General features: G+C 54.6%; 1 protein-coding gene across 1 annotated transcript in view; it reads right to left on the bottom strand.

The window, feature by feature from the left end:
- PPFIA3 (PTPRF interacting protein alpha 3) overlaps positions 1 to 13,157 on the bottom strand; it is a 404,830-nt gene that overhangs the window by 210,240 nt on the left and 181,433 nt on the right. The window contains exons 5-8 of the mRNA XM_070944575.1: positions 10,431 to 10,445; positions 9,168 to 9,196; positions 4,744 to 4,762; positions 1,065 to 1,091 (exon numbers count right to left, since the gene is read on the bottom strand). Coding sequence (XP_070800676.1) covers positions 1,065 to 1,091; positions 4,744 to 4,762; positions 9,168 to 9,196; positions 10,431 to 10,445 — 90 coding nt within the window. The remainder of the gene's footprint in view (positions 1 to 1,064; positions 1,092 to 4,743; positions 4,763 to 9,167; positions 9,197 to 10,430; positions 10,446 to 13,157) is intronic.

Below are 13,157 nucleotides of genomic sequence, written 5' to 3'. Positions count from 1 at the left end.
ATAAGGCCCAGGCCGACAAACACCGGGGTCTCCAACCACCTTTCAGAATAGGTGATAAGGTGTATTTGTCAACCAAGTACCTAAGATTGAGGTTGCCTAACAAGAAGTTTGGACCCAAATTCATCGGTCCCTTTCCTATAGTGAAAGTGATTAATCCGGTGACTGTCCAACTTAGACTCCCTCGCATATTAGGGAAAATACACCCCGTTTTCCACAGTAGCTTATTGAAACCAGTCAGAGAATCTACCCTCAGACCTTTCCCAGGAACATAGGCCAGTCCTGGAGTCTGGGGAAGGCTTGGACGAGGGCTCTGTGTCGGAAGTAGAGATGGGGCCAGGGCCATCTGGGAGTTATGTGCGGGACTCCGGAGACTCCAGAGTTGGACATCAGAGAGGCAGAGGAACAGGAGGAGCCTGTTCCTAGTGCACACATGCACAGAGCTACCAGAAGGCAAGAACAGTTAAAACTAAAGGGATGACTTGGGAGTAAGGCCTGGAGATGATTGGCCCCTCCCATAAGGCTTAAAAGAGGAGCAAAGGCCCATGGGCCTTTGCAAGAAAGCAATGTTGTTAATTCTGTTCCCAGTTGGCATCTCTGTTTGATTCTGGACTCCGTGTGGCTTTGCCAAGTAGGTCTTTGGCAGCGTGTCAAGGGAGATAAAGGTTGGTGATTATCCCAAAGGACTTCTCCCGAAAGACTTTTTGCAACTAATTGGGACTCAGCTGTGAATGAACGTAATTCACAGCTGTTGCAATAAAAGAGGTTTTTGGGACTACTCATGTGTTTTAATGACTCAAGAAGCCTAGATCACAAGTTATTTATTAGGAGCTTCATGTCAGCACGACCCAAGTGAAGCCAACTCTGAACTCACTTAATTCATGCCTTGGCTCTGACCCTGTTTCCTCCTCCCCCCAAGGTGTGTCATCAGTCACATTCCCCAACAAAGCAATTTCGGGGGTTGTAGAAGTCACTCCCTCTGGTCATTCTGGGTCACCCTGGAGATGACCTTGATGTTGCTGGCTGGAATGTGCTTTGTTTTGATTGAAATTAAAGTTCCTCGATACAGCTGTGAGGCTCGATTCCCCATCCCCCTGCCTATGGCAACTTGAGAGCAGGTCAGGAATGCTTCACGAGTTGACATTTGGCTTCCCTCACTTCCTGAAGGCGACCTGTGCAAAGCAAAAACAGTTTGAGTACAGGTATAGATTTTAGGGGTGCAACCGCCCCACCTCAGGCTTTGTTGGGTTGTCTTCATGGAATTTAGCTATGAGGCGGTCAGCTTGGATCTTTCTGCTCTTTACCCAAGACGCCTCTGATAAGGGGTAGCCCTTCCACTTGATTAGGTATTGGAGCTGTCTCCTGTGCCACCTCGAGTCGAGGATGTGTTGCACCTCATAATGGGTTTGGCCCCCTATGACCACTGGGTCCGGGGGCTCACAGGGTAGTGGTCTCAAGGTTGACCTGACCACGGGTTTTAAGAGGCTGCTATGGAATATTGGGTGTATCTTTCCTAGCAGTCGGGGAAATTTTAATTGCACAGTGACCAGGTTGATAATCTTCACTATGGGGAATGGCCCCATGAACTTGGGTCCTAGCTTTTTACTGGGGAGTTTTAACCTCAAGTATTTTGTGGAGAGGTAGACCTTGTCCCCCAGCTGGAATGGCCGTTGTGGGGTTTGGTGTTTGTCTACCTGTTTCTTATAGGCCTGCGCTGCTTTAGCTAGCACTTTCTTGACATTTCCCCATGCTGCTTTTAGCGTTGACAGACAGTCTGTCAAGCTGACTGAGGAGGGGGGATCCCTTGAGTATTCTGGCACTGGGACGAGGTCCATGCCACTCACTACTTTGAATGGAGTTAGTCCTGTGCTACTGTGAATGGCATTATTGTACGTGACCTCAGCAAAAGGCAGGAGGTCTGCCCAGTTGGACTACTGATAGTTCACGTAACACCTCAGGTACTGCTCTACCATGGCGTTCAGTCTTTCTACCCCCCCATTGGTAGTCGGATGAAAAGCTGAGCTAAGACCCTGGGACGATCCAATGGACTGCAGGAACTCCCACCAGAACTTGGCCGTGAACTGGACCCCTCTGTCTGAGATGATTCTTTGTGGCACTCCATGCAGGCGGTAGATGTGCTTCAGGAACTGTGTGGCTAGCTGGTGGACTGAGGGTAGTCCGCTGCAAGGTATGAAGTGTGCCTGCTTGGAGAATAGGTCAATCACAGTCCAGATCATAGTGTTCCCCCCGCTCTTTGGGAACTCCACTATAAAGTCCATTGCAATTTCCTCCCATGGCCTCGTTGGCTCTGCCACCGGTTGCAGCAGTCCGGGGGGGTTTCCTGGTCACTTTTTCATAGTGGTGCAGATGGTGCAACTTTTCACATAACTGTCCATGTCTTTCTTCATGCCAGGCCACCAGAATTGCCTCTGCACTAAGTGTAAAGTCTTTAGGAACTTAAAGTGGCCCACTAATTTGACATCATGGTTCCTCTGGAGGATTAAGGTGCATAGGGACTCTGGGATGTAGAGTTTCATCCCTTTCCATGCTAGGTCCTTCCTTTTTGTCAAGATATGTTGGTTGTCACAGAACCAGGGGTCTGCTAGCAGTTCGGTTTTGAGTTTCATGGTTAGATCACTTGCGGGTTGGTCTTGCCAGTCGCAGCGTTGTCATCTGGTGGTCACTTGGGCTGCTTTTTGGGTAGGGGGGATGATGGCGTCTACTACCTCCTCCTGTGCGCATTTGTACTGGGGCATGTGGGAGAGGGTGTCAGCTAGGAAATTCCTCTCCCCTGGGATGTGCTTTAGCACAAAATTGAATTGGTTGAAGTGTTGAGCCCAGAGAACTTGTTTGGGCGATAGTTTCCACGGAGTCCTAAGGGCCTCCAGATTTATTTATTTGTACTCATTTATTTATACTTATACCCAGTGGTGAAATCTAAAAATTTTCCCTACCAGTTCTGTGGGTGTGGCTTTGTGGGCGTGGCTTGGTGGTCATGTGACTGGGTGGGTGTGGCCAACTCAATGTCACTCATGTCAAGGGGTGCCTCGCCTGGCCCCTCCCCTCCCAGCCATTCCTTGTCACACCCAGCCTCAACGTATCTATAGTTCTGTAAAAATGTTGTTCACCTTTTTTCAACTTTATTATCTACATACTATAGATGTAATTTCATGGACCACTGAAAGGAGGAAATGGCTCACATGCTTTGCCCAAGAGTGTGATAGGCAACAGGCTTTTGAGGGGCTGCCAGAAAGAAGGGGGGGTGGGCAATGTATTTTCCAAAGCGTCAGAAGGCAAAACAAGAAGCAATGGATGGAAACTGAACAAAGAGAGAAGCAACCTAAAACTAAGGAGAAACTTCCTGACAGTGAGAACAATTAACCAGTGGAACTGCTTCACTAGAAAGGGCTTTTTTTTTGCTCCAGAAGAAAATCTGAATAAAGAACTGGAAAAGCCTTCACAGGAAGAGGCATTTTTGTTCTGCTGTGGAAGAAAAATAGAAGACAGAGAAATCTTCCCTGGAAGAGGCTCTCTGCTTTTGCTCTGGAGGAAGCAAAAGGCAGTTTCTTTTGAGGCAGTTTCTCAATTCAGGCAAGGTGGTTTGCAGCTTCGCAACATTGTAAGAATGTGATAATTGCTCTTGGCTGAATGCCCAGACATCTCATTAAAGCTAGTATTCCTTTCCCTGCTTGGGGGGGGGGGGGAGAAAGCTGCAGAAAGTTTCCCTTTATTATTCTAGCTGAGGGCAAATGACACTAAGACTCATTTGCTGTTTCTTAGCTCAGCTGAGGCGGCAATTGCTCTGCTGCGCAAATCAGCTGAGCTAATAAACAACAGAATATAGGAGAGGTGAGAGGAGGGGGAGGGCAGGTGGGCGGGGCCAATCAAAATTTTCCTTACCAGTTCTCCAAACCAGTCAAAATTTTCCCTACATGGACGGCAGAACCGGTCCGAACCGGTAGCATTTCACCCCTGCTTATACCTGTTATCTTGTACATGTTTGACAAAATAAATAAATAAAATAAATAAATTTTTGTGGTCAGTCCAGACTTCAAACGGTTTCTCCCCCACTTCTAGCAGGTGGCGCCAGGTTAGCAGTGCCCATCTTACCACAAAAGCCTCTTTTTCCCATGTGGTCCATTGCCTCTCTGTTTCCGTGAGTTTGTGGACACAGAGGTGTAGGCACAGGGCTGTAATTTTCCTTGGCTATTTCTTTCGAGTAGCACTGCTCCCACTGCCACGTCACTAGCGTCTGCTTGGATGACAAAGTGTTGTTCAGGGTCAGGATGCTTCAGCACCGGTTCCTTTGCAAAAAGTTATTTTAGTGTTTCGAATGGCTTTTGGCAGGTTAGGTCCCACTGTAGGGGTTGTCCTGGGTGGGGCTTCATCCCTGGGCCCCCTGTCTTTAGGAGGTCTGTTATGGGTTTGGCAATCTTCGTGAAGGAGGGGATGAATTGGCTGTAAAAGTTTGCGAATCCTAGGAAGCTTTGTAGTTGTCTGCGGGTGCGATGGGGCTGCCAGCATCTCTATGCCCTCATTTGACATTTGGTAGACAGGGTAATTTAGTAAAGACTTTTCCCTTGGCTAGGCGAGACAGCATGTCCTTCATGAGAGGGAGGGGGTAAAGGTTGTGTACACGCATGTAGTTTATACCCCTAAAATCCACGCATAATCTCATAGTTCCATCTTTCTTTTTCTTTAAATAGGACTGGGGCTGCGACCTGTGGCTTGGCTGGCTCGATGAACCCCCTTGCTAGGTTCTTGTCTATGTATTTGCGCATTTCTTGCATTTCCCAGGGCGTCATGACGTACAGTTTGGGTTTGGGTAGTTTTGCCCCGGGAATGATTTCAATGGCGCAGTCCGTCTCGTGGTGGTGTGGGGGGGGGGGGTTAGGATGTTGCACTCAGCCTTGCTGAACACTTCCGCAAGGTCTTGATATTTTGGGGAGATCTGTTCAACCTCTGGGGTTTTGTCAGAGGTGGCTGCCAATTGTTCTGGTGGGGCCTTCAGGGGGTTTCCTGCATGGACGATGCTTCTATTTGCTGGTGCGGAAGGGGTTGATCTGTCCCCGTCCCCACACACACACACACAGCCAGTCGAGGGTTAAGGAAACACTTTGGAACGCACCCAGTTCTTATCTCCGACTTGGCAGCGATAGACACACCGTCTGCCAAGTTACTTTATTTTCACAAACAGACAGATAAGATACGAACGTTCAAGAAAGTCCAAACAGAAATAATATTCCTCCCAGCAGTTCCGGACGAGGCTTTAGTGACTGTCCAAGGTTTTGCTTTGTTCGTCACAAAAGATCCTTGACCACCACTCTCTATTATATAGTCTCTGGGGTGTGGTCTCTGGGGTGTGGTCCAGTGACTCAGTTCTAATCCCTAGCACGCCTCCCAAGCTGCTGCAAACGTTTATCACGCCTTCGGAGGCGTGCGTCCAGGAATGATGTGTCATTATCACTCTGATCCGAAGCAGCTGTTTCCTCTCCCTCGGCCGGCACTTGAAACAATGCCAGAGGGGAGGGGCCTGGAGAGGGAGGCCTGGCTGACTCCTCTTCCTCATGCTCGGAGCTTTCTTCCTCCGATGGGACAGGCTCAGAGGGCGGGGCCACAACACTATCCCCCACCGCAGGGCCCTTCCCCCGGGACTGACGGTCGGGATGGGGTTGGGACGGGAACTGTTCGTGGAAAGCCCGCACCAGGTCAGGGGCCTGAACGGCAGACGCGTCCACCCAGGTGAAATCCTCGGGCCCGTACCCCTTCCAGGCAATGAGGTATTGGAAGCGCCCCTTCAGCCAACGGGAGTCCCGGATACTGTCCACCTCGTACGTCGAGGCGTCGTCCTCGTCGGCTGCGGCTGGGGGGGCAGGCGTCGGCGGGCGGCGGAGATGGCTCGCGGGGGCCTCAGGGACCAGGAGGGACCGATGAAAAACAGGGTGGAGCCGCATGGAGCGGGGTAGAGTCAACCGGTAGGCCACTGGATTGATGACCGCCTCGATAGGGAAGGGACCGATAAAGCGTTGGGCCAGTTTCCTCACCGGCCAGTCCGTGGGGAGGTGTTTCGTGGACAACCACACCCGATCTCCTACTTCCAGCGGTGGCGTCGCCCGGCGGGCGCGATCGGCGAACCATTTATAATCCTCTTTCGCCCGGATCAGCTGCCGCCGCACCAGTTGCTGCACTGCCTGCAGCTCCGAGAGGAAGTCCCGGGTCTCGGGAACAGGGGAGTCCATGATGGTCAACGGGAAAAGCCGTGGATGGTATCCGACGTTGGCATGGAACGGGGTCATCTGGGTGGAGGTGTGTTGGGAGTTATTAAAAGCGAACTCCGCCAGGGGAAGGTACTCGGCCCAGTTGTCCTGCTGCTGGTTGACAAAACAGCGGAGGTACTGCTCCAGTATGCCGATGACCTTCTCCGTGCCCCCGTCAGTCTCCGGATGGTGCGACGATGACAGGCACACCTGCACCTCCAGCGCGGCCATCAGGCTTTTCCAGAAGCGAGCCGTGAACTGGGCCCCGCGGTCCGAAACCACCCGGTCCGGCAGGCCGTGGAGGCGGAAGATATGTTGCAGGAACAGGCGAGCCGTGGTGCGGGCCGAGGGCAGGCCGCGGCACGGGATGAAATGTGCCATCTTCGTGAGCGCATCCACCACCACGAGGACGGTCGTGTACGTAGCGGACAGGGGCAGGTCTGTCAGGAAGTCCATGGAGATGGCTCCCCACGGTCTCTCCGGTGTCGGTAGCGGCTGGAGGAGTCCGGGAGGGGGGCCGGACGCGGCTTTGGCCTGTCGGCACGTCACACAGGACGTCACGTAGGCGTGCACGTCGTGCCGTACCCGAGGCCACCAAAAAGTCCGCGTCACCAGGTTCAAAGTCTTAAAGAAGCCGAAGTGCCCCGCCGCGGGGTTGTCATGACACTGGTTCATGACGAGGGCTCGGAGCGGACTCGTGGGCACGTACAGCCGACCCTGATGTCTGAGCAAGCCCTCCTCCACGGTCCATGGGGACGCGGGGCCGACGTCCGCTCTCCGCTGCTGCGACCAGTCGTCCCGTCGCTGCGCTTCCAGCACCTGAGCCCGCAGGTCCACCGGTTCCTGGACCGCGGCCAAGGAGTCCGCTGGCAGCACGGTCCGGGGGGGAAGGGAGTCCTTGGGGCAAAAGTATTCCGGCTTACGGGATAGCGCATCCGCCCTCTGGTTGAGGTTGCTCGGAATGTAGGTGACGTGGAAGTTGAACTGGGCGAAAAACAACGACCACCGGATCTGCCGCTGGTTCAACTTCCGTGCCGTGGTGAGGTGCTCCAGGTTCCGATGGTCCGTCCGCACCTCCACCTGGTGTCGGGCCCCCTCGAGGTGATGTCGCCAAGCCTCGAACGCGGCCTTGTTGGCCAGCAACTCCTTTTCCCAGATGGTGTAGTTGCGCTCGGAAGGGTTGAGTTTCCGGGAGTAGTATGCGCAGGGAAAAAGAGTGCCGCCATCCACCGGAGCCTGTAGCAGCACCGCCCCAATCGCCACGTTGGACGCGTCCGTCTCCACCACGAACGGACGGTGTGGATTGGGGTGCCTCAGGACTGGCTCCGTGAGGAAGGCCTGCTTGAGGACCTCGAAGGCCTGCTGCTGCGGGGGCCCCCACTGGAACGGGACCTTCTTCCGAAGGAGCTGGGTCAACGGCAAGGTCAGGGTGGCGAAGCCCGGGATGAAGGTCCGATAGTAGTTGGCGAATCCCAACAGACGCTGGACGTCCTTCACCCGACGCGGGGGTTCCCAACTGCGCAAGGCCTCCACCTTGTGCGGGTCCATCGCGATGCCCTCGGGGGTGATGATGTGCCTGAGGAACTCTATGGAAGTCTGGAAGAAGTAGCATTTCTCCAACTTCGCATAGAGCTGGTGCTCCCGCAGGCGCTGCAGGACCTGGCGGACATGCTGGAGGTGACTTTCCGGGGTCCGGGAATAGATCAAAATGTCATCCAAGTAGATCACCACGAACCGATCCAGCATGTCCCGGAACACATCGTTCATCAAGTGCTGGAAGACCGCGGGGGCGTTGGTCAAGCCGAACGGCATGACGGTATACTCGAAGTGTCCGTACCGCGTGCCGAACGCCGTCTTCCACTCGTCCCCCTCTCTCACGCGCACCAGGTTGTAAGCCCCTCGGAGATCGAGCTTAGTGAAGATCGAGGCCTCCCGCAACCTCTCCATCAGCTCCGGGATCAGCGGCAGGGGGTAGCGATTTCGCACTGTGATGGCATTCAAGCGCCGGTAGTCGCAACACAGGCGCAAGTCCCCCGTCTTCTTTTTAACGAAGAGGACCGGGGCCAAGAGCGGGGAGGTCGAAGGCCGGATGAACCCACGGGCCAGGTTCTTTTCCAGAAAGTCCCGTAAGGCGGCCAGCTCGGGCTCCGACATGGAGTACAGGCGTCCCGATGGCAGGGGCGCGTTGGGCATTAGGTCCACCGCACAGTCGTAGGGTCGGTGCGGGGGCAAGCGGTCCGCCTCCTTCTCGCTGAACACGTCAGCGAAGGGCGTCAGCTCCGGAGGCAAGGAGACGTTTGGGGCAGAGACGTCCTGGCCGGCGCAGGTGTGGCGAAGGTGGTTGACACACTGCAGGCTCGGGAACGAGATGGCGTTTCTCGACCACGCCACCTGAGGGTCGTGCGCCCGAAGCCAGGCCATCCCCAGGACCAAGGGAAAGTGCAGATCCGCCGTTACATAAAACTGGATCGCCTCCTCGTGGTTTCCAATGGCGAGGCGCAAGGGCTGGGTAGCGGTTTTGATGGGCCCTGCCACGAGTTCCCGCCCATCTATAGTTTCAACCCTCAACGGAGGGTCCACTGGAACCAAGGGGACTTTGTAATGGGCCACAAAGGCCTGGTCCATAAAGTTCGTGGTGGCCCCCGAGTCCACCAGCGCGTGCGCTTGGAGCCCCTCCGACCAGTTAGCCAACAACACCCGGGTGTTCAAAATCAGGTGCCGAGGGGGCTCACAGTCCACAGCCGCCGACTCCGGCGGGGCATGGTCACGTGCCTGACCCAGAGTTTCCCCTAGGCCAGGCCTGGCCTGTTTCCCGGCAGGTCACGCCGAGACTCCGGAACAGGCCTGAGCGGTCCACTCCGCTTCCGGGGACACGAGGCGGCAAAATGTCCCGCCTCGCCGCAATAGAGGCACAACCCCCCTTGACGTCTCCGCATCCGCTCCTGGGCCGTCAGTTGAGGTCTGGCTGCTCCGAGCTCCATAGGCTCCTCAGCCGTCGCCACAAAACGCTGTGCGGTCCGGAGCGCTGTCGGTGCGAAACGCGGGGGTGCCGACGCTGTCGATGGTTCCGGAAGAGCCCGACGGGGCCGTCGCCGTTGCAAGTGGGCGTCGATACGCAGGCATTGGGTCACCAGCGCGTCGAGGGTCGGTGGCGCCTCCACACGAACCAGGTCGTCCTGCATCTCGTCGGAAAGGCCGTCCTGGAAGGCGTCCATCAGCGCCACCTCATTCCAAGCCGAATCCTGGCCTAGCAGTCGGAACTCTGCAATATAGTCCTGCAGGGGGCGCTTGCCTTGGCGGAGGTCCTTGATGCGCCTCGCTGCCGTCTGCACCCGGAGGGGGTCCTCAAACATGTTGCGCAGGTGTTGTAAAAAGCCCTGAAAGTCCAGGAGCAAGGGGCTATCTTGCAACAACAGGGGCGTGGCCCATCGGGCGGCAGTGCTCGAGAGGGAGCTGATAACAAATGCCACCCGAGCCCGGTCATCCGGAAAATCCTCCGGCCTCATTGCCATAAACAGTTGGCATTGTCCCAAGAAGGCCGGAAACATCTCCTGCTGCCCAGAAAACCTATCTGGCACGTTCACTGGGCACCTCGGACGGGGAGGGGGAGGAGGTGGAGCTGCAGGAGCATTTCCCAAAGCAAGTTGGGCAGTTAGCTGTGCTACTTGCTGTTGCAGAAGCTGATTGGCCTCCAGCATCTGCTGTATCTGCTGCTGCAGCTGTTGGTCCATCGTGGGTTAACGATGGAGTATGGGGTGACGAACAAGATGATCTGTCCCCGTCCCCACACACACACACACAGCCAGTCGAGGGTTAAGGAAACACTTTGGAACGCACCCAGTTCTTATCTCCGACTTGGCAGCGATAGACACACCGTCTGCCAAGTTACTTTATTTTCACAAACAGACAGATAAGATACGAACGTTCAAGAAAGTCCAAACAGAAATAATATTCCTCCCAGCAGTTCCGGACGAGGCTTTAGTGACTGTCCAAGGTTTTGCTTTGTTCGTCACAAAAGATCCTTGACCACCACTCTCTATTATATAGTCTCTGGGGTGTGGTCTCTGGGGTGTGGTCCAGTGACTCAGTTCTAATCCCTAGCACGCCTCCCAAGCTGCTGCAAACGTTTATCACGCCTTCGGAGGCGTGCGTCCAGGAATGATGTGTCATTATCACTCTGATCCGAAGCAGCTGTTTCCTCTCCCTCGGCCGGCACTTGAAACAATGCCAGAGGGGAGGGGCCTGGAGAGGGAGGCCTGGCTGACTCCTCTTCCTCATGCTCGGAGCTTTCTTCCTCCGATGGGACAGGCTCAGAGGGCGGGGCCACAACAGGGGTTCAGTTCCTCTTGCTATCCTCAGCCTCCAGGTGCCCCCTTGCCACCAGATTGTTGGGCCCCACTTGTCTAGCCAAGAGAGCCACAGTATGACCGTGTCTGTCATTCTGGGGGCTATTATGAATCAAATTGTTTCCCAGTGGTCCGCTAGCTCTAGTCTCACTGGTTCGGTCAGGTGGGTGGCATAGACTCCCCCCAATAGGGACCCATTGACCTGTTTGAATCTGATCGGGTGGGCCAGTCTCTTCGCTCTAATCCCCAGTTTCAGGACCATGGTTAGGTTAATCAAGCATCTAGTGCAGCCTGACTCTATTAGGGCTTAAAAAGTACCTGTCGAGTCCTGCCGGAGCTCGCCATCGATGGGGGGTGTGGGAGACGAAGGAGTGGAGATAAGCAGCCGCAGTGAACACACAAACAGTTCCTGGATAGCAGCATTCAGGGCGATGATTGATGACGTTGCTGGGCCTCTCCGATTCTGCTGTCCTCGCTGCTCGCAGCTGTTACTGTTAAGGGAGTGGGGGGTGCTTGATTGATAATCACCGGATGTATGTTTAAGGGGCTGAGTTTTTGTTAAATAGCGCTGTGGTGTGATTACACCCAGCGCTGACTTTGAACCAAAACACCGACTTGTACTTTACTTTTGACTGCAAGCTTATCATTGCCAAAGTAAACCCTGATTCTCTGTGTGTTACTGGTGATTATTTCCTATCGCAGTTCTGAACGAACGACAAGCCGAGAGAAAGTCAGCGCTTGGTTCCTTTTCGCAAGAGGTGAGGAGTCCCTGTGGCTTTGCAGCAAAGGGGGATATGGCAGAAGGGACGGCCTTGGAAGAGCAGGAGTGTGGTGGAGATGTGGAGGGGGAGGAACCACTGATAGAGGAGGTGAAGGAGAGTGTGGAACAGTTGGCAGTGAAACCAAAAGTCAAGCAACCCAAGAGCGCCCCGCCCCGACCGGAGGAGGAGAGTTTTCCAGGACAACGGGCTCGGACGGGGGATTGGTGGCACAGCTCTGTTCTCCTCGGGCCACGAATGCCAACACCCCCTCGCTTGGGAGCGTCTTTCCAGGGCTGGAGGGAAAGACGATGGACTGAGGAGGATGAAGGGGATTGGGGGTATCCTGCCTCATCCGGTCCCAGCACCATGGATACGCTACGTGAGTGTTTTGGGGAATCTGGATTTCGTGACGCCCCATCCTGGCAGCCCTGGGTTGCAGGGCTGGAGCCTCCAGGTTCTTCTTGGCAGGATACAGGGGTGACCGCTTCGGAGACCCAATTCCGGCTCACAAGTCCTAAATTGAGGATGGAGCGGACCTCTAGACAATCCATGGACCAACCCCCTCCAGAACAAGACCAAGGTGCCTCGTCGGGAGACCTTGGAGCCGGTCCTGAGCCCCAACCAACGCAATTGGCAGGGGGCTTACCTGTTGGGGGTTGCGGGGCGACGAGGGACCAACCTAGGCAGGACAGGAGAGCGACTGGAGCAGCGAGGACCCCAGGCCCCATGCCTTGGCCTCCGGGGGCCCCGCCGGGGCTGTGGGTCCCGCAGGCCGTTTGGGGACCACCTGCCCTGCAGACTTCCTTTGACGGAAACCCTGAACGAGTGGCTATTTTCTTAAGCCAGGTGATAAGCCATATGGACCAATATGGACAGTGGTATCCCTCCCAGTGGGCTATGGTGGTTGCTGTTACGGGGGTCCTGACGGGAGAAGCGGCTGAGTGGGTGGCAGGCCTCCATGCTAAACATGCAAGGGAACTCGTGGACCTGGGACGATTTCTGGAGGCTCTTCGTGCCAGATTTGAAGACGAAACAAGCGCCCAGGTTGCAGAGGGGGCGTCTCATCCTTTTGAGGTATGGACGGACCATAAAAACCTAGAAGCCTTACAAACGCCCAGGTGACTATCTCCCAAACAGATAAGGTGGGCACAATATTTTCAGCGTTTCTCTTTCCGGTTGCGGTATGTTCCTGCTGGGAAAAACTTCCTGGCTGATGCGCTGTCCCGGATGCCACAGTATAATAGCAAGCGAGAGGAAGTGATAGAACCTCTAATTGCACCTTCCCAAACCCTATTAAGACTTACAGAAGTAGATGGTCACTTACGTACCGAGTTTAAAACAGCTTTACAACAGGATCAATGGGTAATCCAAAAACCCCTCTATGGTTAGCTATAATGATGGAATAGCGTGGAGGGAGAATAGAATATATGTTCCAGAACGTTTACGGAACGTAGTGTTATGCAGGTGCCATGATGCCAAATCAGCAGGCCATTTTGGGTATTTAAAAACTCTACACCTTGTGAGGAGGCAATTCTGGTGGCCACGAATGCGTAAGGACATAGAAACATACGTAAAAGGTTGCACAACCTGTGCAACCGCCAAACCCTGGTCTGGACGACCGTTAGGACTATTACAGACAGTCGCGAATCCTAGCAGGCCTTGGGAAGAGATCGCTATGGATTTCATAGTCGATCTCCCCCCTAGCCATGGCCACACTGTAATTTGGACGGTGGTAGATCTGTTTTCGAAACAGGCCCACTTTGTGCCATGTAAAAGCATACCATCCGCGCGACAAT

Source organism: Pituophis catenifer, unplaced genomic scaffold (assembly GCF_029215685.1).
Source record: "Pituophis catenifer annectens isolate HBS135680 unplaced genomic scaffold, rPitCat1.0.hap2 SCAF_5, whole genome shotgun sequence".
Taxonomy (NCBI): domain Eukaryota; kingdom Metazoa; phylum Chordata; class Lepidosauria; order Squamata; family Colubridae; genus Pituophis; species Pituophis catenifer.
Note: the sequence above shows the minus strand (reverse complement) of the source record. Positions and strands in the feature narration are given on the sequence as shown.